Source organism: Caenorhabditis briggsae (assembly GCF_000004555.2).
Source record: "Caenorhabditis briggsae complete genome, chrX, whole genome shotgun sequence".
Taxonomy (NCBI): domain Eukaryota; kingdom Metazoa; phylum Nematoda; class Chromadorea; order Rhabditida; family Rhabditidae; genus Caenorhabditis; species Caenorhabditis briggsae.
In genome coordinates, this window is record NC_013491.2 from 15,638,644 (window position 1) to 15,662,235 (window position 23,592).

General features: G+C 38.6%; 4 protein-coding genes across 4 annotated transcripts; 2 read left to right on the top strand and 2 right to left on the bottom strand.

Annotated features, from left to right (window-relative positions):
- Nucleotides 1-1,428: 1,428 nt before the first annotated feature.
- Nucleotides 1,429-2,913, top strand: CBG15505 (the record flags this gene model as incomplete). The annotated part of the gene is made up of 3 exons (XM_045240256.1): nucleotides 1,429-1,542; nucleotides 1,649-2,206; nucleotides 2,380-2,913. 3 exons carry the CDS (start codon nucleotides 1,429-1,431, stop codon nucleotides 2,911-2,913), a joined length of 1,206 nt encoding a protein of 401 aa, XP_045095725.1.
- Nucleotides 2,914-6,420: 3,507 nt separating this feature from the next.
- Nucleotides 6,421-7,097, bottom strand: CBG27960 (the record flags this gene model as incomplete). Its single annotated transcript, XM_045240257.1, has 6 exons — nucleotides 6,421-6,500; nucleotides 6,548-6,674; nucleotides 6,721-6,780; nucleotides 6,823-6,888; nucleotides 6,938-6,994; nucleotides 7,041-7,097. 6 exons carry the CDS (start codon nucleotides 7,095-7,097, stop codon nucleotides 6,421-6,423), a joined length of 447 nt encoding a protein of 148 aa, XP_045099692.1.
- Nucleotides 7,098-8,984: 1,887 nt separating this feature from the next.
- CBG27961 lies at nucleotides 8,985-9,254 on the top strand (the record flags this gene model as incomplete). The annotated part of the gene is made up of 2 exons (XM_045240258.1): nucleotides 8,985-9,122; nucleotides 9,168-9,254. 2 exons carry the CDS (start codon nucleotides 8,985-8,987, stop codon nucleotides 9,252-9,254), a joined length of 225 nt encoding a protein of 74 aa, XP_045099693.1.
- A 1,577-nt stretch (nucleotides 9,255-10,831) lies between these two features.
- CBG15502 lies at nucleotides 10,832-18,994 on the bottom strand (the record flags this gene model as incomplete). Its single annotated transcript, XM_002645361.1, has 9 exons — nucleotides 10,832-11,832; nucleotides 12,894-12,957; nucleotides 13,720-13,856; nucleotides 15,122-15,647; nucleotides 15,693-15,749; nucleotides 15,798-15,925; nucleotides 16,022-16,112; nucleotides 18,768-18,932; nucleotides 18,977-18,994. 9 exons carry the CDS (start codon nucleotides 18,992-18,994, stop codon nucleotides 10,832-10,834), a joined length of 2,187 nt encoding a protein of 728 aa, XP_002645407.1.
- Nucleotides 18,995-23,592: the final 4,598 nt, after the last annotated feature.

Below are 23,592 nucleotides of genomic sequence, written 5' to 3' on the forward strand. Positions count from 1 at the left end.
GGGGGGGAGAATAATCGAATTTGGCCATAGTCGGTTATTGTCCCTCCCTCTTAACCACTACACTACACTTTGCTGTTTCTCACCGCTTCACCAATTTGTATAAGAAAAGGAGATCACGAGAAACAAGAAGTGAAATTTCAGGTGCATTTTTTCAGCTTCTAGATACATCCGGGCAAGAAAAAAAAGTTCATGTGTACCAATTTTCAAGAAATTCTCAAAGCCTTTCTGAAAACACTTCCCTTGTCAGTTTAATCTCATTGATCTCTTTTGTTGATCTCAAAATCAATTTTTATTATTAAATGGAACTCGTGCAAAAAAAAAAACGTAGAAGGGACCTGTCAGTAAAATTTGAGCATCTGAACTGTAAAACAAAAAAGAGTTGTTTTTTTTTCATTAGATATGGATATTTACAAGTAGTTTCCGTAAAAACTCTCAAAAAATGACCGTCCTATGCTTGCAGTTTGAACTTGATTATCTCAATTTATATGATAGATACCAAAAATTTTTAAACTGATTAAGTGTTTTTCAAAATACCGCCAACATTTTATTAGTTGACAAATTTTTTAATATCTCTTACAGAAATTGAGATAACTGAGCTCAAAGTCAAATTATAGGACGACCGTCTAGTAGAGTGATTACGGTATGCGTGTTTATACTTATTATTTTTGGTGCCACGGGCGCCAAAATTTTGTTGTAAATGGTACTGTGGCATACTTCAGGAGTGGAAAAAGATGCTTACTAAATGACATTAAAAAATACGAATCAGCTTCTCTGAAATCTGTTCAATCGAAAATACAATCGAATACCATTCAGGATGTTTCCGTTGAAGATCATACATCCCGTGGGCACTAAATCGAAACATAAAGATTGTCATACAAAGTTTTGTGTTTATAGACAACCCAAACTGTCCGGGAGATCCATTTATTACAGTCATCCTATTTTCATCACCACATGGCTCTTATCCCCAGCAAAAAAAGAATATCTATAGATATCCAGAAAATCTGAGTAAATTATTCTTTTGAAAATCAGTAAAAATTCACGAGGAAATTGTTTTCGCACATAATTTGGAGGGTACAAACCTTTTGGAGTCATTGGGATACAAATCAATTTGATGGTACAAAATCCTCAATTCGGGAGTACAAAACAATTGACGAATCCGAATTTTGTGCCCCCGAGTTGTGGGTTTTGTATGCTCGAAGTATTGTACCCTCTCAAATATATGCCGATTCTTTTGAAGCGTTTTATGTTTTTGTCAAAAAGTTGCCTGGGGAAATTCTTGTAAAATTTGCGAAGAGGACATTCGTGCAGGTGAAGGCCTAGCGAAGAGTTCGATCAGGTGAAGGCCTGTCGAAAGGACGCGATATCCGTAGGAGATTCAACAAAAGTCCGACATTCTTTTGAAGGAAAGCTTTGTTTTCAGGCTTGAAAATGACGTCGATCGGGAGCAAGTCAAGAAGCAACAAGGGCAAGTCGGTGGATTCCGAGAAGAGTGCAGTGAGGACGGCGACGATGGAAAGCTGGACAGGAGCGATGCAGAATCAGGTAACGCTGAGAGAGCGATAGAAGCTTGTCAAAGGTTACGCTGATTTCATCGGAACCAGTGAGACAGTCGTGTAGAGTGCTTCATAACCATTTGAAATTGTTGCAGGACGGCTGGCGAAAAGAAAAGGAAGAGCTCGAGGAGGAACTGTCAAAATCGAAGCGAGAGAACGATGAGGTGGCCAAGAAGCTTGAAGAAGCGTGGGAAGCCGCCGAGAAGGCAGAAGAAACGATTGAGGATCTGGAAAGGGCACTACAGAAGGAAAGAAAGACGTCGGAGAGATGGAGAAGCCGATGGGAAAGCGCTGAAGGTAAGAAGGTAGAAACATTGTCAGGAAATGAAGAGAAAAGTCAGGTTCATGCAAGCAGAACGTCGTCAAGGAGTTCAAACGGATCTTCTGTGGATTGGCACGATGAGAGGAAGGAGAGAAAGACGGGTGAGTATTTTTCTAAGAAGTGTGACCTGAAGAATGACAGAAGTGAAAGTGGAGACCAGAGGAGATCGTCAATAAAGTGCTATAAATGTCAACGAATGGGGCATATAGCTAGAGATTGCGATGCGAAGGTGATTCACCACGTTGAGACTGATGGAGCAGGACGCGGTGTGGGAGCGAAGATGAGAGAAAGATTTGGAATCATTTGGAATCTGATTATCATGTATTTTAATGTTTTTTTTTCCTTTTTTTTCCACGATTCTTGCAATCGTAAATAAATAAATAAATAAATAAATAAAAGAGTGGAGTTGTTAGGACAACAACGCTCAATGGTGATTGACAGCGGCGCAGAAGTATCTGTAATATCGACAAAAGTGTGGGATGCACTGAAGAAAGGGTGTGTGAGATGGAGGCAGAGAGTCGAAGTACTGACGAATCCAACGTTTGCATTGAGGAATGCTTCAGGAAAGGGAATGCATGTGAAAGAGGAAAAAAAGCTGAAGTGTGGTTCCAAATAGTGGAGGATAGAGCTGAAATCCTCTTGTTGGGAACGAATGCTTTTGAAGGTATCGGTGTTGAGTTGGCATGGAAGCCAAAGCAAGAAGAGCGCATAAAGGAATTAGGAAAAAGTCCAAAAGCGAAATGGAAGAGAAATGCTAAGCGTGCGAAGTGTGAGACAAGTAGCGCTACAGTTAATCATATCATGACTGAGGAAAATGTTGTTGAAAACAATCTTTTTTGCAGGAAGCTGATGGAAGAAGGATGCGGATGTCAAAAAAGAAAGTGCACAGTCCAAGAAGGAGACAACGTTTGTTCAAGTGTGCAACAACTCGGAGTGGTGCTGTCAGCAAAAGGAAAAGGTGTGGATTTGGAAAAGTGGAATTTGTTCAAATATTCCAAAGAATTCCAGGCACAAGTGACTACGGCTGAGAAGCTTTAGTAGAAGCTTTGAGGAAGTTTGCCAATGAGTGTCCGGAAGTGGCAGAAGCCTTGATGAAAGAAGGGGCAAACGGCGAATGGGAAGAAGCGGCGATGAAGATCAGAGTGGCGCTGAAGAGTGAGATCAAGCCAAGGAAGACAATCATCAAAGAGCCAGCAGTGATAGCTTCACCAAGATTGAAAATCTCGGGAAGAAGGAACATTCTGGAAGTTCGAAATTCGCATGGAAGCGATTTCATGGAGAAGTACGAGTGGAAGAAGGTGAAGAATGTGATATGGCTGTGGAGAGTCACAAAGGACAAGGAAGTCAACCAACGGATCTTCGAAATGATCGAGAAGTTGGACAAAGAAGGCACAGAAGTCACAATGATTCCGTTCAAGCTGGAGTGTGTCATGAAGGAGGTTGACAAGGTGACAGAGGAGTGGAGAAAGAGGCTGAAGACGTTGAACAACGTGAAGCTGATCGATCCAAGGAAAAAGGTCGGAAAGCGAGAATTGCCGTTAATTGTGACGTCATCGGATAAGTATGAGTCGGGAGAATCGCTGGTGCGATATCTGGAGCAAGTGGCAGAGGATAATCCGTGTGTGAAACGACTGAAGGCGAGGTCGGCGGAGAAGGAGGAGCCACGTAGCAAAATGACCAAGTCCGATAAGTAATTAAGGACATTTTTGGGATTTAAATGTTTCTTTTTGTGTTTGTTTTGTAACTAGTCTAGGGTATGGTAGTAGTTTAGGGTTTAGTAGAGTTAGGTTAAGTTCTATAGGTATTTTATTGTAATGTTATGAGTGTGAGTAGGTGAGGTGCGTTAGCAAAGAGTGTATGGGTCGGAGAAGAATGTGAGTCGTGGCGAGGGTGATACCTTTCTTCGGTCAGGGGTCCGGATTTCTAGAGGAGGGGAAGTTGCCTGGGGCAGCTACTCTCCAACCCCTTCTAAAGGTTCCCTCTATCCACGCAACGACACTCCGCTATCCCGCTCGGCGCGCGCGCAGTTTGAAATTCAGTTTTGAGCGATTGCGAGCTTGGATTTGGCTCTTAGTCTTCGAGAGACTCTTTTTAAGGATTTTAAGTGAGTTTGCTTGAATTCTAAACTTTTATTTGTTGTTTCTTTCTAACTGGTTCATAATAAACCGATTTTGTTACATTTCTTGTTGATTTTCTTCTATTTTATCACAGGAACTGATACCCGGACATACCGCGGGCAATTAAAAGAAGTGCTATTTGCAATAATCATTTTCCCATTCTTTCTATCACAATTGAAAAAAAAGTGTGATTCTCAAATCAATCTAAGAACTAAGGAGTCAAAATGGTGATTTGAAAATTTGTAATTGGTAAAATTCAATTTTGTTTCTTTTCTGCCATTTTGGTTTATTAAAAAATTTTTTGAAAATAGATTAAAGGAGGGCAGACAGCAAAAATTTCGGGGAAAATTTCAGGGAATGTGTATTTTGCCGTCGCGGTGTTCGCACCTAAAGCACGCAATCCCACGCGCAAACATTTTTATTTTTTTATTTCCCGACTTTATTTTTTTCAATTTTTAACGACTTCAAACATTAAAAAAGCTCTTTTTTCTTATTTATTATAAAACGCATATAAAGGTGAATTTTTTATGTAAATTTAAAGTTCTATCGACCGATTATTTTGCCAGTCGCCGGTGTTTTTTATAGGCATGCGAAAAAAACTATTTTCTCTTCGATAACCGTTTCTTCACTGTTCCTATTTATCTCATTACTTCTCGTTATTACTCTAGGAATAAAAAATTGTTTTATGACTAGGGTTTTCAGAGACGTCTCCATTTTTACTGCTTCCTTCACCTTCCGACGACCAGCCCTGCACGAGGATTGTTTTAATTATGTGGTTTTTTTTTTCAATTGTTATGTCTCTTTCTAAAAATTAATTGTAGTTTTTTTCATAATTTATTTGTTAACATAATAAAACAAGTTTCTTCATTTTCAACTGATTTTGGTACCTCGGAGCGAGGCCTCGGCGGCACGCTGGTAGCCCTTCAGAAATTCCGAGTTCAAAAAGTTCAATCCGAAGGAAACAAGGGAAGAAAAAAGTAAAAACACCAGCAGGGATTGAACCTCTGACCTCCTGAATACTAGCCTAGAGCGTACCCACTACACTACGCGTGTAAGAGGCGACCATCGCGTTTTTCACATTATGAAGCGACGCCGCAGCAGCAAGCTAGTGAAGAAATTAGGGTGACAAAAAAAGAGCATTTTTTCGTCCTTGAAGTGTTTTTTTCAGGTTTTTAAGTACATAGCTATATTTATACTTCAGAGTTATATCTTATCAGTAAAAATGAAATTTTTGAAATTTTTGATGTCTACCCTCCTTTAAACCTTGTTTCTTTGTTTTGAATAAAACCAAAAACATAAATAACACATTTTAGGAAAAAAGAACCTTCATCGTTCGGCAAAAAACATCTCAAAACTCAATTTACGAGTAAATCTGAGAATTCAATGGTCCTGGCCGGCAGTGATTTTTGATAGTTTTGGGGTCTGGATTTATTTTTTCACCTAACTAGGGAAGGTTGTTATCTGGGTGAGGAACTTCGGTAAGAGACATATATCATTCGATAGCTGAGAATGAGTCATTTTCAAATCTATATTCAGACTTTGCTACAGAGCTACCGGTTTCGAGAAGATCAGCTTCGAAATCTGAGAAATTGCGAAAGCAAAAGGGGGACCCCATTGCGTTTTTTTTTTGCAAATTTTTTTTTCGAAAAAACTTGAAAACTTCATGGGATAATACAATTTGAATATATATTTGAAAATGTCTCATTCTCTGCTTTCGAATGGTATAGGTTCCACACCCCGATTACAACCTTCCCTAGTAAATGTTTTCATATTATAATAAATTGGAAATAGAAGAGAAAGGCGAGAAACAGTCTGATGAATGTTAACTTTGTCTTGTTTTCAAGGACTCCAAAGCCAAGTTTCTTTTTACACTATAGCCAACGATCGTAAATCTACATTTCTCTCTGTGTCTCAGGACTCAACGTATACTTTTGCTTCTGTAGGTCCGATTTCTGCTATTCGCATGGAGTCGACCTTGGGAGCATCGGGTCCAGTTAGCTGTCATTGTCTTGAGAAGAAATATTACACGGTCGAAAGAGACGCATACATTCTTGTGAGGAGACACTTTATCTCATCCGAGTAGAATCTTGGCAGAAATAAAGAGGAAAGATGAATAATGAGAAGAGGAGGAAGAAGAGAGATATTTTACTCGTTCCTTTTGTTTCTTGACCGGTCAAACACACATTAATGATGACGTATGAGACAAATTTATAGAAAGATGGGTAAGACAAATGTTATTTATTGTATTGTGATAAAAATAAAACATTGATTTTGATGAATATGGAAATATGAAAAGAATGCTGAAACTGTGAATCGGTGTAGAAATGAAATTTGTATATTCAAGACGCGGACTGGTATCAGTTAAGGACTAATATGTTCATATTACAATTTGGTAGACGGTAGAGGGTTTGAATTGAATGTTTAAAAATTAAATCACATTATTAAATTTTTGCAGCAATTCACCGCTGTTTGTCATCAAACTAATAATGGTACCCAACAATGATCCAACTGAAATAATGATTAAAATCCTTGAAAAACACGATTTCTTCACTTACGTTTCTCCCAAGTTTCATTGTTTTCAGTTTTCTGACCTACGTCTTCTTCCCCTTTATTGTTCGGACTAGGTTTCCAGAAAAATCGTACTACCATGTTCTCAATATTACAGATTTTCAAGCCATAGATCTGCAAGAAAAATTCTCAAAAAATGTATTGCGCTTAGTATACGAACATGATAGAATTTTGGAGCTTCACCATTCACCCAGATTCGGACTCGGAACTCTCTCTCGATCTGAAACTTGTATAACTTATTTTTTTGGGGATTTTTAGTTACCTCAAGTGGGAGGCCATATTGTGATTGTAGTCGTATTGCAGTCAATCCCCGTATGCGATCGAAATCCTAAAGGAAAAAACATTTTAAGGATTTTCAGGTTTTCAGACTTTCATACCTTCTTATCCAAAGTGTGCACGGTTGACTTGTATTGAATAAATCCAGGTAAGTTTTGCTGCAAATTCTCAAATAGGATATAACTGAAAAATCTTAAAACTTACCGTATTATTCTTTTCCAGCTCTCCGAAATCAGCAAATGTTGCTATGATACATGGCATGCATACTGGCTGCTCGGCTCGTTTTCGTGACGGGGAAAATAGGGAAAACGAACCCATATAGAAACTGTGTTCTGTAAAATGTTTAATGTACACAGAAATTTCACAAAAAAAAACCAAAATTACAAGACAGATAGGTAAACACTAACTCTCACGGCAACTAAACAAACAACGATGTGTTGAAGACCTAATAATAATTGGTTACGAATCCGCACCTAGGTGGCACCATCAGACGATAATGAGCATGTCGTTTGGACGGGATTAGGAAAGACGAATGGTTCGCAGACAGTCCTAAGAAAACATCTGTTGTCCATGCACGGCACAATTCAAATTAGGGTCTCGGAATGGCGGAGATGGAGGAGAACATCAAATACATAATCTGCCGGAGATCGGTCCGAGATATTGGAAACAGATGTTTGCAATTAACTGCTTGACTTTTATCAGATCATGTTCTCTTCTGTATTGGATTGAATAGCGTTTCAGGTTGAGCAAAGTGAGTCTGCATAAAAATATGATTGTTAGGCTCATTTTCAAAGGAAGCTCAAACCCTGAAATTGGTTGAAGTTCTGTTGGATTTTCTGTGTTATGAGTACCAAGTAAGATCCGCAAACTGGAATTAACAAACGATCTCTTTGACACTAATTTCTCAGTGTACCGTGTTTGCTACAATAGAGAGCTACCGTGTAATTTGAGCTCAATTATCTCGCTACCTACAACATATATCAGAAATCTGTCAACTAATAAAATGTTGATAGTGTATTGGATAATAATTTACCAGTTGACAAATTTTTGATGTCTCACAAAAGAACCAAGGTAATTGTGCTCAAAGTGCACGCAAATCGTAGGGTTTAACTATAGCAAACATAATACCTTGGTAATGATTTGTGACCTGCCAGCTTGCCGGACTTTGCCCGATGGATTTTTAAAGCAAAGTTTATACGAATTTTTAACATTTTCATGGAGTTAATAACGTTTGAAACCTTTTGTCTGAAAATACGTGTGCGTTGAGCTCAATCATCTTGGTTCCTAAAAAAAAGCAAAAATCTATCAACTGATAAAATTTTGGTATAATTATAATTCATAATTTATCAGTTGTAAATTTTTTGATATTTTACAAAGGAACCGAGATAGTTGTACTCAAAGTGCACGTATATGGTTTCTTGGCCAGGATTAGCGGCTTGCCAGCTTGTCGGATTTGACTCAAAAATCTGTCAACCAATACAATTTTGGTTATACTATGATTAGTAATTTATCAATTGACAGATTTTTGATATCTCACAAAGGAACCAAGATAATTGTGCTCAAAGTGCAAGCAAATGGTGGGCTTATATTATGGAAAACATAATACCTTTGTAATGATTTGTGGCCTGCCACCCAATAAAGTTTGAAACTTCCTTTTGGAAATACGTACACTTTGAGCTCAATTATCTCGGTTCCTATGAGAGATATCAGAAATCTGTCAACTAATAAGATATTAGTAATGTGTTGATAAATAATTTATCAGTTGAAGTTTTTCGATATCTTCTAAGGGAATTGAGATAATTGAGCTCGAAGTGCGAGATTTAGGTCCTGCGAGGACTTTACCCGATGGATTTCATTGAACATAATCTCAGGAAAGTGCGATTCTTATATTGTCTTGAAGTTATCCGTGTTTCGAACATTTCAATAAAGTTACCGTTGTTTGAAAACTACTTTCCGAAAATTCGAAGAGCTTTAGAAACGTCCTTTCATTGTCGCCCCCTCACTCAAAAAAAAATTGTTTTCTTATGTAAATTTTTTTTAGTATCGATATGGTCTTTGTCCTCATTCATATGCAAATAGACACGTAGCTTTTGGTACCATCCATTCGCTTGTCAGGTCATCACTTTTCATATTCCTGTGTTGCCTAAAATGTTTTCGAATTATTCAAAGGATACTGCTCCTGAGAAGAAAGATACTGTTCCGGAGAAGCAAAAGGTCGAAAGCTATCTCAATGATAAAAGCTACCCCAAAACTGATAGATACCCAAAAACATACGAGGCTCGAAAAGTAAGTGATTTTTAAGAAATGATGTTACTTCAAGTTTTTTTTCAGGCCGAAGTTTATAAAGATGTGTTTGGTTCAAAAAAAACCGCGCGCTTCGATGAGGCTCAAAAGAAACAATACAACCATGGTGCTTGAGATTACTATCAAGTAAACACAATTTAGATTGATACATAATTTGATTAATAAATAATTTGTTAAATGTATATCTGATATTTTCAATGGTTAACAATTCTTGTATTTCCTATGATAACGGAAATGAGAAAAAATCAAAAGATAATCAACTCATATAACACAAAGAGTGTTTCTATAGCATTATCAATGCGCATTTTCATGTCTGAGCAGTGTAATGGCTTGTATAACCTTCTAGTTGAAAGGGTTTCTTTTTCTGGATTAAAATTCTCCTTGTCAACGGAGCTCAAAGCTATTGGCCTGTTTTTAATCCGAGCGACATTATCCTAAGAAGTAGTGACATTTAAAAGTACTGTTATCACATCGTTCTTTTTCACAGCAGAAATCACTGAAATAGCAATTCAACTTTTCTGGTTAACCTGCGGCGATCTTTAATTCGAACCATAACTATAATTAGCGTGGGCTTATTTTCAACATCACGCCTGCTATAACCACTTATTATCCAACATGGGTGGAGCTCACATTTTCTCTCTTGAAAACCAGCGCCACCACATTTAGCCGTGTTTTAGTTTTTTCTCTTCTAGTATTTTCTATCCGCCGCTTATTCAATTCCAAAATTCTGTTACATATTCCAAGAGTTCTCTGGTCGAGCGATTGTTTGCAAAACCTTTCAACGAGCACATGAAAATCAGTTGAGGTTTGCCGAATAATCACTGGGGCAGTTCGAGCTCATTTATGTAGCTATGGTAATGTTCTGGAATGTTTCTCGATGAGAGCAACAGATATGTATTCAAAAAATGGTTCATACTGGGACAAGAAAACAGAACAATTAAATCGGGCAAAACGAGGGTGAGAGAATCGGGAAATAGAGAGGAAATGGTACATACAGGTGAGATGTAGGAAAAAGTGGGGCGGAAGTAAAATTTGATATATTTTGCGGAAAGAGCAGGTTTGGGAGGTTGGCGGCTCCAACTCTTTCGCGTAAATAGTGTATTCATGTGACGTTTTCTTGTATTGTGTTTTTAGAGGATAAGCGATTTGAGCTTAACGGCGAAAGATCCAGACTTGACTTTCTGAAGCAGTTCAACTACGCTGTTATTTTTTCAGCAACCACGCTGTTTTTTTTATTCAGAAGTCTCGGAAGAATAATCACTACTCTACCACGAGGATGTGACTTACTGCAAAAATATATAATGATCTATGATTTCTACGCTCTCCAACGCAGAACCTCTGCTAGTTTCGTCACAAATCGGAGGCTACCCAGAGATCTCAATTTCCCACAAGAAGCACAGCACAAAAACCGTCGTTGCTCTCTTCCCCTGCCAACAGTAGGACAATTGATGATCATCTACAAAAATTTAATCAAAAGACATAAGTGACCCCTAGCAACCGTAGTCTGCACCGAAAAACAGGTCACCAGGCCAGTCGGTCATCTCGCTCCACTGGAAGTTGAAACACTCAACCGAACCGTTAATATGAGCTCTGACATCGACTTGAATGACCATCAGCCGAACACACCTGTCAGCTCGAACACACTCGAGCCAAGCCGACTACCACTGCCTACCCATGCCACGCTGGACACCTCAACCACGGTCAAAAGACTGGATGAATGCGTCGAAGTTTTCGGAGCCGGTGAACTGTTCGATGAATTTCACGGAAAAATCCAGGTTGAGCTTGAGATCGTGCGAACTGTGGCGGTCATCTTTTGGCGAATAAGATCTGGAGCGGGAACGGCGGTGAGCTCTGCTTCTCGACTTGGAGTCGGAGTAGGCAGTACGCGTGTAGTATTGCTCCTCGTTCGCATTTTGGGTCTCAAACTCATCGACTTTAGAGTTCATCGGTTCTGAGCTGTGAGCGTCATGGTCGGCTGATGCTAGCTTCTTGACGAGTTGCTCTAGGCGGGCAGTCCGTAGCATGTTTTGTTGTTTGGATCGTTCCTGCTGAGCAGTAAGGTGGCTCACGGCAGTCATGATGTTGGCCAACATGTCCTCTGTAGCCGATGAATGATTTGAGATGTCATGAGTGGAGTTATGACTGACATTGATGTTGTGGACAACGTTGTGTGTGGAGCTTGGCATTTCAACTGTAGCATCGTGGGAGGCAGTAGTTGGAAGGAATGCTGGAGCTCGTTTCAAGTTTTCCTGACCTGACATCAACTGATGGATCTTGTGTTTAAGATCTGCTTCCATCTGTAGTCTATGTTGTGTTTCAAGTGCTTTGGCGCGGTTGGCCTGGTGAACTTGAACTTGGAGCATCTGAAGCTCATCGATCAACGCTTTGTTGATGAGTTCGGCCTGCCTGACGTCTACCGTGATTGGTGGTGTGTCAGCGGCACTCTGGATTCGAGTATCCTGAGTGGGCAGACTGACGTTGTTGGCGGTGTTACTGCAGTCCATATTTGGTGGACTAGTGGCAGTGGCTTCCTCAGTCGAGACTGCGTTCGGAGACGAATCATTCGTTTGTTGGTCATAGACGAGATGGTTACGGTCAGTCGTGACGATTTCGAGGCACTGGATTGCGGTGGTGAGCTGTTCCAGTAACGCGTCAGCGTTTTCCTCGCCGAAGTACGACCTGGTGCGGCAGTCTTGGGTTTCGGGAGAGAGGATTTAGAACGATGAGGAGACATCTTCAATAGAAGTTGGAAAGTAACGATACCCTTAGTTCTGAAAAAAGAAAGAATTTTGTAGGGATTTGAAAGTAATGGGTGGAAATTATGAGAAGGATGGATAATGAGAGAAGGGATAGAGATGGATTAGGTCCATGCCTGTTTCCTAAGTGCGGTTGCAGGACTTTGATACATGAACTCCGTTCACACCTGATTCCTAAGTGCGGAACCAGGTTGCCTAAGTGCGGCTGTGAGCTTTGTTCATGCCTGCTTCCTAAATGCGGTTGCAGGATTTGTGGGTGTCTGTGGCCTAAGTGCGGGCACAGACGGGGGCCTTTCAGGACTCGCGAATTCCTGGGGCAGTGTTGTTTGATACCAAACGAAATCAGTGCGTTGCCCTAATTCCAGGGTCAGTCCATCATGCGGTGTCCTTGACTACCTGGCCGGACTACAGAGGTAGCTGGTTTTTTTGTTTTTTTAAAGACTAGTAAATGGGATGTGTCCCGAGAGATTTTTTTCAATCAGGATCTCCAAGAGCATTCACCGGTTTGGTCGCTTGGATTCTCCTCCTCTACAGATCAGTACTTGATATGTATTGCCATGACACATAGTGTCAGTATATGCAGGGCGTTGAATACTGGATCCGACTTACCACTTCCCATTGGGTCACTACGTCTGGTGGCCACCAGACACAACTCAATTCCAGCTTCGATGATACTATAGCTGCCACTTTAGAGACTCATGGTCTTATATGGGCGGTTTGAGTTGTGTTGCAGTGATGGGCATGAGTGGATATTTATCTCCATATGGTGGACCCAGAGACGTGGACAGGACATGAAAATGGGTACAGATAAGTGGAGTGGAACAACGAGGAGAGGTCAACAAATTTGTGGAAAACTAAGACCGGGATGAGGACCCGTCAGTTAGTGTCCAGAAGTGTGTTGGCAGTTGTCCTTCGTTATTCCTGCGTCTGTGAATTCAAACGCCGGAGCTCCTGGCAGTTGCACTACGTCAGTGTCTGCGGTGTTGGAGCTCAACACCTGTGTACTTCTTGGCCGTTGTGGCAGAGCCGCGTGGGCAACTCTTTCGAGCCGCGTTGGCGGACTGGAAAAGGTGAGGGTAATTCTTATGAAGTTTGAGAGTTCTTTAAATTTCATATATTTATCTGCTGGATGTTTATTCAAATATGCAACGTTGTGATTGTCTTTCCATTTGGCGTTTTACCTGCACTATCACAGCTAGCACGTAGCATAAACTTCTCAGTACGCAGCTCGCAGGCTGCGAGTTGTCGTCCCGGTCAGACTTAAAAGTGCTATTGGCCGGCGGACCGTACAGATATTGGCCAATTACTGGGTGTGCCAAACACCGTCGAAATTATCGATTTTTCGGGGTGACCGTTGGAAAAAATCGATAATTCCTGACTGCTGTCGACCGGAATCGACGATGAGGTACCTTTCGGCTCAAAATCGGAACGACTCCGGTGTAGTGAGCTGCTCGGAGTCGATTACTAACATTCAGGCTGCTAGAGCCCGGAAAAATAATCGACACCCAAGCGCATATGGATGCGGCTCACTACTGGCGGCGAATCTGTTGAGGGCGATGCTCATCGAATTCGTGCTGAGCTTGAAGGCATATCTTCCAAGAGGGCAGTTAAATGGTGCTCTCAAAAATAAAACGGGCTTGTTAGCTCAGGCAGGTCACTTCAAGAAAAATCAACGAGGGCGATGCTCGGATAATTCTCGAAGGTCCGATGTCTGGGTGTGGGAACCCTGACGTTTTTAGCGTTCAAGACGGGCGAAGCGTCTGAACACCAGCAGAATTTTTTTTTCAAAAAAAAAAGGAAATTTTTTCAATAAAAATACTCACTTTTCCTCTGGCTCCACTCTTCCTTCCCGATAGTTCCGATGTTGGCGGTTCTGGCGGTGTAGAGCCGACGGGCTCGGCAGTGTGGTTGGCGGCAGTGTGTCGGCGGCTTGCTCTTCGAGGTTTCATTGCTGAGCGTTCTGAAATTTCGAAAATTTGTGGAAAAATTGCCGAAAAGAACGAAAGGAAAGCTTCGGAAGTGCAAATTAACGAGAATTGGCTGAAAATGTGGTGATTTTAGGCCAAAAAAGGGAAGAAAATGGCGGTAAATGTAAGTAGATTTAGGCCAAGTTCGTCTCGTTCGTCTCGCCGCGACGCGTTTCCGCAGTACACCGCGCACCGCGGCTGCGTACTTGTGTTTGTCGACCGTAACCGCGACAAAAATTAAAGCACATTGAGGCCATTTTCCGTGTAAAAAACGGAAATTCTGATTGATTTCAAGGGAAATTGTGTTCAGAATCGTCATGAAAGACATTGAACAATCAAAAAAAATGGCATTGGACGCTATCGGAAGGGGAAATAGGGTGTTTTTCAGGAAAAACAGAAGGTATCGACTGTTTCGAAGGCTATGGACAAAAAATCGATATATTGGCAATAATCGGGGAATTTTGGGGTTCAGTGGTAGATTATCGATGATTGTATGCTTTGATTATCCTAGAAAACACATGAAAACGTATGAAGTACCAACAATTTCTTGAAATGGTTCTTGAAGCCGAAAATCGAAAAATCGATATTTTCGAAAAATTTCGAAAAGTTTCGAAAGACCAATTCTCAGCAACCAGATCATTTTCGGAATGGAAAAATGAACCGGAGATGCACCATGCGGAAAGAGCAGGTTTGGGAGGTTGGCGGCTCCAACTCTTTCTCGTAAATAGTGTATTCATGTGACGTTTTCTTGTATTGTGTTTCTAGAGGATAAGCGGTGCAAGCAGATAACAGTACAAAGTTAATTCAATGACCCATTTATTGAGGAGGGCAAAATAAAAAGGCAGTAATTTCTAGGAGAAAGGAACAAAGTCTCCGGCATTGGCAGAACGTGGCTTCTTGGAGAGACAGAAGGTTCGGATAAATTACACACGAAATGCGCGGAGCTTCTAAGATTCAGAGAATCGGTTAGAAGCCGGCAATTCTAATAAAGGAATCAGGAAAAATTGAAAATATGAGAGAAAGAGAAACAGAGACAGGGACAGAGGGAGAGAGGGGGAGAGGGAGACAGTGAGAAAGATAAGGAGAAAAATGGTGAGCAATTTGAGAGACGCAAATCAAAGATTGTTGGAAGATCCATCTGGACCCGCAGCAGCAAATACGATGATGACAACGATCTCTGAAAAATCAATTGTTTGCAATAGTCATTCCTGGAGAACTTTCTATTGTTGTTTTTTTTCTTCTTTCAGACAGTTCCGACCCATTTCAAAGAACTTCTCCGCTTCAGCAATTGCAGCTTGTAGAGCATCATTTTTCTTCCTCTCCGCGATGACATCTCTGTCCATCATTTTTTTGAGGTCTTCCACTTCCTTCCTGTCCGCCCAATGTTGATTTTCTAACTCCTTGATCTTCGCTTGATTTGTCAAATTTTTAAGCCGGAGTTCCTCTTTCTCAGCCACCAAGCTTTGGTGCAGCTTCGTGATCTCTGCCAATTCCTCCTTGCGATGGTTCCGTTCTTCGACGAGCTTTCTTTCTGCGGCATACAACTTCGCTTGAAGTTTCTGGACTTCAGTTTCTTCTCCTTCGCGTGTCTCCAGCGTGTTTCCTACTGAAATCTCTCCTCCTTCTTCATCTCCTTCTTCCTCCTGGATTTGCACATCAGCTTCTTCACTAGCATCTCTTTCGGTACCTCCTTCCGATTGATCCTCCACCTCCATATTATTATCTTTATTGATGACTGGCCAGTGGATGACCAGTCCATCTTCCACCACCTGGAGTGCAGCCAACTAAAAAAAAACATTATCTCTACTATAGACAAATTCAAAACTCACCGAAAACAGACCCAAGTTGGGACTGGACCTGACCACAAAGTTTTGTGGTTCTGACACCTGAAAAATTTAAGCTTTAAAAAAACGTCCCAAGAAAACAAAACTCACGAAAACACTGTCATCCTCTCCGGCGTTTTCGAACCTATCGAAACCATCTTTCAATTGATGGTCCTTTTCCCACATTGCCTTTTTCTCAGCCGTGGCTTTGATAAACGTGTGTTTGTAGGCGATTCTGCCTCCAATCTTAAAATCTTGAGTTGTCAATAAGTCTATCAAAAATCAAGATAAAAACCTACCACAGGATTGAAAGAAAATTCCTCATCGTCACTCACTTCCAATAAAATTTTGTACCCTCCAGAAGTAGGGAGCTTTGATCTTGTGGCCTTCGGCATCGTTGACAATTGAGCCTCGAAGAAGAAATACCTGAAATTTTTTAAATATTATAATCAAAAAAATTGAGATATGAGTTCACTAGGAAAACTGTGCAAAAAAAAAGACATATTTAAAACGATGTTCTCAGACAAGACTTTCTACACATAAAAATTAATTCTATGAAAGGGAAAGATTTATTGGAACTAATCCAGAAAAACATAAGAATTCTCTTAAGGTAAGAAAAAGTTGGAAGAGTTTTCAAGTAAATAAGAGAAAATTTCATAAACATTTAGATTCAAATGGCATTAGCTTGTTTTATTCTGTAGGATTGCGCTCTCTCTCCAGTATTTAGTTTGAATGCGATGTGTTCAATGGCGCGCGCTTGCATTTCAAGCGCTAAAATGTGTTTTTCAAAGAGCAGCTAGGACGAAAAGTGAAAGAGGGGGTAGAGATCTCCGAATTTTCCAAGGACATTTCTGGTTTTTTTTTTGCATTTTCGGATGTTTTCCAGAGAATCGGCATGAAAGCTATCTTCGAGTTTCAAAACTACTGTAGAATGTGTCCGGCGCTTCAAAAACGAAATGAAAAAGCAAAGAGTTTTGCTACTAACGCAAAAAGATTTTCTCAGAATGAGTTTTTTTTACGATTTATGATTTAGAAAATTCTAAAAAAACGTAGAATTTATCCGTATTTTGCATATTTATTTTGTACTCGTTCTATGCCTCGAAGAAATCAACCGCGCTTTGCTAAGCAAAGAGTTAGCAGTTAGAAAAAAAGGAGAGCGGCAAATAAATCAACGATTAATCAACGACTAAGTTTTTTGAACGCGTCGGGAAGAGGACGTGTGTACTCTGCTTGCAACAGCTACATAAGCCTCAAAACAGAGAAATAGTGAGGGAGGAAGAGGCATAGAACGAGAGAGTAAGAGAAAAATAGTGTGAGGGAGGAAGAGGCTATTGATATGTTTATTATTATTATTGACCGGTCGCAATGAACCTTTGAAAAAGAGCAGCAGGGCAGCAAAATCTTTGGATTGTGCCGTTAAATTTCAAGCGCCTTTAAAGTTTCTAAATTTTTTGAAAATTATCACTTTTACCTCAATTCTCTTCATTCAGTTTTTCCTCGTTTTTTCTAATTCTTCACATTTTTTGAGATAAAAATAGCAAGAACATTCGATTAACCGAGAAAAACAAGCTAAAATGATTATTCTCAAAAAATCAAGAAACTTTAAAGGCTTATGGAATTTTTTCGGCACAAGACCACGATGCACATTCAAATAAAATTTTGGCCGGTTCATTGCCGCCAAACAAGAATTATAAAAACGGGGAAACCCAGAAAACGGTGAGGTTCAAAGAGCATTGATAATCGCGCAAAGGGCAAAAAAAATGGGGAAACTGGCTCGAAAAAGATGATAAGCTAGTTTGGTATCTAATTTGAATGTTTGGCTTAGTATTTCATTTTAAATTCATTAAAAGCAAAAATAATAAAAATATACAGATGGAAACAAAAATCTATGGTTGTCAGCAGTTCACTTTCAGTTGTAAAATTAAATTCTACTGACAATTTCAGAGATAATCTTGAACGGCAAGGCTGAGAAGCATGAATAAAATAAAGAGCCTAGTCCCCGCAAGTAGGGTGGATCCAAATAAGCCGCTTCCCTCTTGCTTTAAGGTACAAAACAACAATTAGGGTGACCTTGTTAACATGGACCACACAGTCATTGTCTACCTCACATCCAATATTGGGTGAGCCTATAATTGGCCAATTAGTTTTATTTCTCAAATAAATTTATTTTTCTCCGAGAGAGAGGTACATATTACAATTAAAAGAAGTGCAAATCGTAATACAAATCGGGGGTTTTAATTAACGACGACGCATTGGTTTTGGTGGTGGTTGAAGTGGTAGCACTGGTTCGTTGCTCCCATTTCCTCTAATTTCCCGCTCTGTCTTGTTGTAGGACACGTTGTTCATTAGAAGGATTGTTCGCCATGCTTCGAATTTTTTGTGATCCTGAAAGGCTTTTGTTTGACACAAATTGGCTCATTTATTGAGCTATTTTTTTTTGAAAAATTATATTGTAAAATTATAACAATTCAAGAAGCAACATACCGTAAATACTCTAACAAGAGCGCATCCTAAACGTGCACTTCGAGCTCAATTATCTCAGCTATTTCGAAAGATATCAAAAAGTTGTTAACTGATAAAATGCTGGAAATTTTACAAAAAAAAAATTTTCCAGTTGACAAATTTTCAATATCTTTTTTAAAGGAGCCGAGATAGTTGACCTCGAATTGGGCATGCAAAACCAGTCAATAAGACATACGAACACGTTTTTTTTTCGTAATTTTTGGCCATTCTGACTATTTTCAGGAGTTTGAAGCTTGGTTGTCAAGTTTCCAACTGATTTTGAAAAAGTTAGAGTCACAGAATTCTTAGAACCACCTTCTTTTCAACCACCTTCTCAGGTAATTAACAAAAACTGAAATCACCGGAGTTTTTTAAAAAAGAAAAGACAATGGTTGTAATAACTAAATAGACGAACTTCACTATACGAACTGCATTAACTGAACTGCATGAACTTCTGTTAGAGGTTCCGCTTTTATGATTTTAAGCACATCGGAAGGTGGGCTTCAATTAGAAGTAGGCTTCAATTAGACGGTATATCTTGATTCGTTCTGAGCTTTTTCTTTAACAAAAATCACTTACGATTCTGATCGCATCTGGGCCCATCGCAAGAAGGACGTTGGCTGCATTGACAACACGACGCGCCCTTGTGAGTTGGAGCTCATTGAGTACTCCATTGGACAGTGGATCTTGTTGATGCTTCACAATTACAGCCTCAAATCGCACTTTAAAGCGAGTTACGTACTCCTAAAAGGGAAGGTGTGAAATAATCTTAAAAATTGGAAGCTTACAATCATGAAAGTAGCCATTCTTAAGCGAATGCTGGGAATCCTGAACCCTGGAAAAATGATTTTAAATTGAAGTGAAACAGGAACACAAGATTTCAGCAGAATAAAGACACAGCGAGTGATTGAGTAGCCCTAATTTCGTGGATGTTGTTTTTTTCGGAAATAATAAATTTGAGAATATGTCAAGCTTTTTTTTCTTTGTTCAAAACTTGACATAGTCACAACAGAGACAAACAAATATATCATTTCAAAAAAAATACTCGAAGAACAGAAAAACATTTCTGATTAGGATTAGAGTTTTTATTCCGTTCAAATAAATTGTAAAAGGATTAAAATACATTTTTTATTTCACATTGAGAGTCAAAGAAAAATATTGATGCGATTAGTTTGTGAGAAACTAGATGACACAAGAATGTCAGAATAAAAGACAGACGTTCTTTCAAGAGAGAAAGTTCCGTTTGAATGTCAAGTGCTCCAATGAAATATTCATCGAAGAAATAAACTGAGCACTCAGAAAAGAAAACTCAAAAAGACGAGATTCTAATTCTTTCTTAGGTTCCGGGAAAAAAAGGATTTATGACTATATACATTTCGGTTTGTGTACGAAGAAATTTGCTCTGAAAGGTGAGCAGGAGCGATGAGGATTTTGATATCTAAATTCTCAGAAGATGCGCGTTTTGGTTTGTGTAGCCTTTTTAATCCGATGCATAATTCTGCGTTCTAACCATTTTTAGTGATGCTTCCAGGAATTGTCAATCCACATTTAAGAAAAGCTAAGGAGAGGTTCAAAAGAACCTTACTCAAAAAGCTAAAACAAAATGGGACAAAATGATAAAATAACATTAAGAGAAACCAACTTTACTATTTTAAAGGTGTATCTCAAGTTCAAATGTTTCATGAAATCATACAGCATACAAGCTGTAACCGTAAAATGGACCCATTGCTTTTGATATTATGATATTATTTTTGATATTATTTTTGATATTATGATAAACATTTTGTTAGTTGACCACGCTTCTGATATCTTTCACAAGAAATGAGCTATATAGGCAGAAAGTTGACAGTTCGGGGGTTTTGTAGAGTGTTCACAGTAATATGAAAAAAGAGGAAGAAAAATTAACTATTTATGTTAGAAACCCTGAACCACTTGTCCAGACCGGGCCAAGATTTATATTTGAGCTCATCTACCGTAAAAACTCTATTAGATAGCCACCTCTAATTGAATGTCAGCCTCTAATATAGTGCCATCCTAGAGCACCTCCGAACAATAGAGTGCCAGCCCTTAATATGATGCCACTGCGGATGGTAATCTAGCGTTTTTTCAGCTTAAAATAAGTAATGTATTTGTCAAAAATGTTTCAAGATAATATCATACTCCGAAAGTCTCTAAAAAGGAAGTAGAAAAATCAAGAAAAACTCGAAAGTCATTTTATGAAAAAGTTGAATATCGAGAACTTTTGTGATGAGTTTCAGTAGAAATTGACTCCGAAAAATAAATTGCCAGCCTCTAATTGAATGCTACCCCCTAATAAAGTGCCACCCCAGACCACCTCCGAACAATACAGTGTCATGGCTAGCTAATAGAGTTTTTACGGTATCTCGGTTTCTGTGAGATATAAAAAAGTATTCAACTGACAAAATGTTTAGAATAGTATCAAAAATAATTTGTGAACTGATCACTTTTTGATATCTTACACAGAAACCAACATATATGAGCTAACAGTTGACGGCTTGGATGGCCTTCTATTAGAGTTTTCACAGAATACTTAATTTATCAATGACCAAACTCAGCAAGGAAAACAAAAACTAAGTAACAACCTCAAATATTTTGTTGTTGTTTTTGGAAATGAAGTGTAAAAAGAGAAGACACGAAAAAATGTCTTCAGTGGTGTTACTCGAGGGTGTCTATTTAACAACTCCAAATTGTGTTCTATCCTCACTCATATAGAAAACCTCCCTCTCTTTTTCCCTTCTTTTGCTCCTAGATCTTTTCTTGTCGGCAGTCAGTATCAAATTGGCTCTTGTTTCCTCTATTCGTGACGGAAGAGAACACTCTACGAGAAACATGAAGATGGGGGAAAACACAAAAAAAAGGGTAGCAGTTCTTTTTCTGAGCAGGATGCGTCGTCGGATGTGGAAATGGGAAAAGAGCGAGGGCTCCAGATAAGGAAGGGTGTCCTGGATAAGCAAAAGAAGAAAAAGAAAATGAAATAAAAAATCTGTCAGAAAAAAGAACATTCCCCACAACAAATAGGTTAAGTGTTCGTTTTTAATTATTTTTGAAGTCGAAATTGGAGATTTTTCAATTTTATTCAGTTTTCCAAACGCGCATTCTTGAATTTGAAATCCAGTGAAAAAAATTACCACAGAAAAGATTCCAAAGATGAGTCGAATGTTTGTAATCTTCATTGAGTGGGCTCCATGTGCACCTCTCTATCACGACTCCTCCTCATTTTATGTCTTTGTCAGTAAAAACTTCCGAATCACAGAACCACTCTTCCCTTATTAGTTTTGTTAGACTCTGAAGCAGAAGTAGGAAGCAGGAGAAGGATAAAAAAGAAAGGGAAAGTTCAATTCAGATTTTGAGACAGATAAAGCAACATATGACATTTGCTCAAGATAAGAACTTGCAGACTATTGTAGAACTTTATCTTCAAATACTAAATTAGTTCCTGACAGTCGTCAGTCATTTTTAGCTTTTAGTAAGGTTTTTCTTTTTTTTTGAATGGAGCTTAGCAATTCATCGGAACTGAAAGAAACAAATGTTTGGAACGATTTTTTTTCTTTCATGGACTTTATTTATTATAGTATTGCGGTGAAGAGATTGAACTAGATAATTTTTTTCAAATTCAATAGAACTAAAACAACAAAAAAAGGAACTTTTTGAATAACTTTTGTTATACTAGTTTCATGATTTACTGATTCCTGAAAAGTAACAATTTTTAATCAGTTTCATGAGTTAAATGGCTTAATTTTTGCAGAAGTTCATTCGAGCCCTTTGAGATCACGTGCCGCTTATCAAAAACTTTAATCTGTAGATGACCTAGTTTCGATTGACATCTGAAACACCTGAAAACTGTTCATAAACTCAAAAATTCTTTTTTTCATATTTTTGCTTTTCAAAACAGTCTTGAAGTAATACTTCACATTTACGTTTATTCATCATTAGGTCGGAATCGGTATTTGTGAGTACAAAGAAGACACTGGAAAGAATCTAGATATTGGTCAAATTTTCAGGATAGGTAAAGAATAGCATGTCTAAACATGTCTGAAAATTTTAAGGTCCGCTAGTCAGTCAGCAGAGTTATATCAGTTTCAGTGCAAAACAACGATTTTCAAAAATGATTTTCTCAACTTTTAGGATGTTTCAGAGCATGAAATTTGATGTGTTATAATTTAAATTTTATATTCGATTCATGTTAATGTTTTCTTTTTCAAATTTTTCCACGATTTTCTAGGTTCATTCGAAAATTGAAAAATAATTTTTTGAGAAAATGTCTGAAATATGTCATTTCATTTGGTTCTCGGTAAAACATAACAAGCTTCATGTTTTGAATCGAACTATTATAGTATTTAAGAAATTATCCTAGAAAATTGCTGTATTGCACTGAAAAAACGATTTTCTGTACTGAAAATGATTTAACTCGATTGAAATTGCCAAGCAAATTCTGAAATTTTCAGAAATGTCTAGATAGGCTGTCCCTAACCTATTCTGAAAATAACAGGTCTCGAATTCCCTTGTTAAATAAATTCGTGACCGTACCATGATAAACTTCACCATCGAGAAAAATTTTGATCGGAAATTTAGGGAGCCAACTTTTTTTTGGTCAAAAAAAAATCGATCAAACCATCTACATCCCATTCTCAAGATCATAAAATGCAACGTTTTATTGCATTATCTTTTTCTTTCTGTTTGCTAGAAATATAGATTTTTGAAGAAAGAACCCTCCATATGCTGACTTTCAGATTTTTCACTGAAAAATAGAATATTCTTACAATATCTTGAAGATTTTATCAAAACCTTGGGTTTCAAGGTGTTGAGGTTCCCTAGTTGAACTATTTTTCAGAACCCTAGCCATAAATAAGCCAGTGAGTCACAAAAACTGTTTTTTCTGACTTCCTAAATTTCCAAAAAAAAAAATAAAAATTATTTCTCAACACCAGTTGAAAAAGGATACTCCAATTCGTTTAGTTATACGTCACAGTCTTCTCTTGGCACCAAGATTTTAATCCTTCAGATAGCATATTTCCTTTGTTGCCGAGAGTTTCCATATTCCATACAATAGATAGAAGTTCTGTCATGAATAGGAGTCAGGGTTCTCTAATTTTTGAATACGTCTGGAAAATTAAGCTTCGAACACATTCTATCTTTGTTTGGGGAATTATTACCCAGATGTTTCACACTTTTTCGAAATTCTAAAAAACGTTCAATCCTTCAAATTGTTTGCGAACCTTATTCCACACTTAACTCGGGACTTAATCGAAAACTTAGTCAAAATTTTTTTTTATTTATTCCTCAATTTCTCCTATTCTCGTTATGGGGTCTCTATTTTCCTCGCAATTGTTAAGTGACATGTTGTATACATTTTTGCCGGTTTGAATGAAAATATTGGTCCATG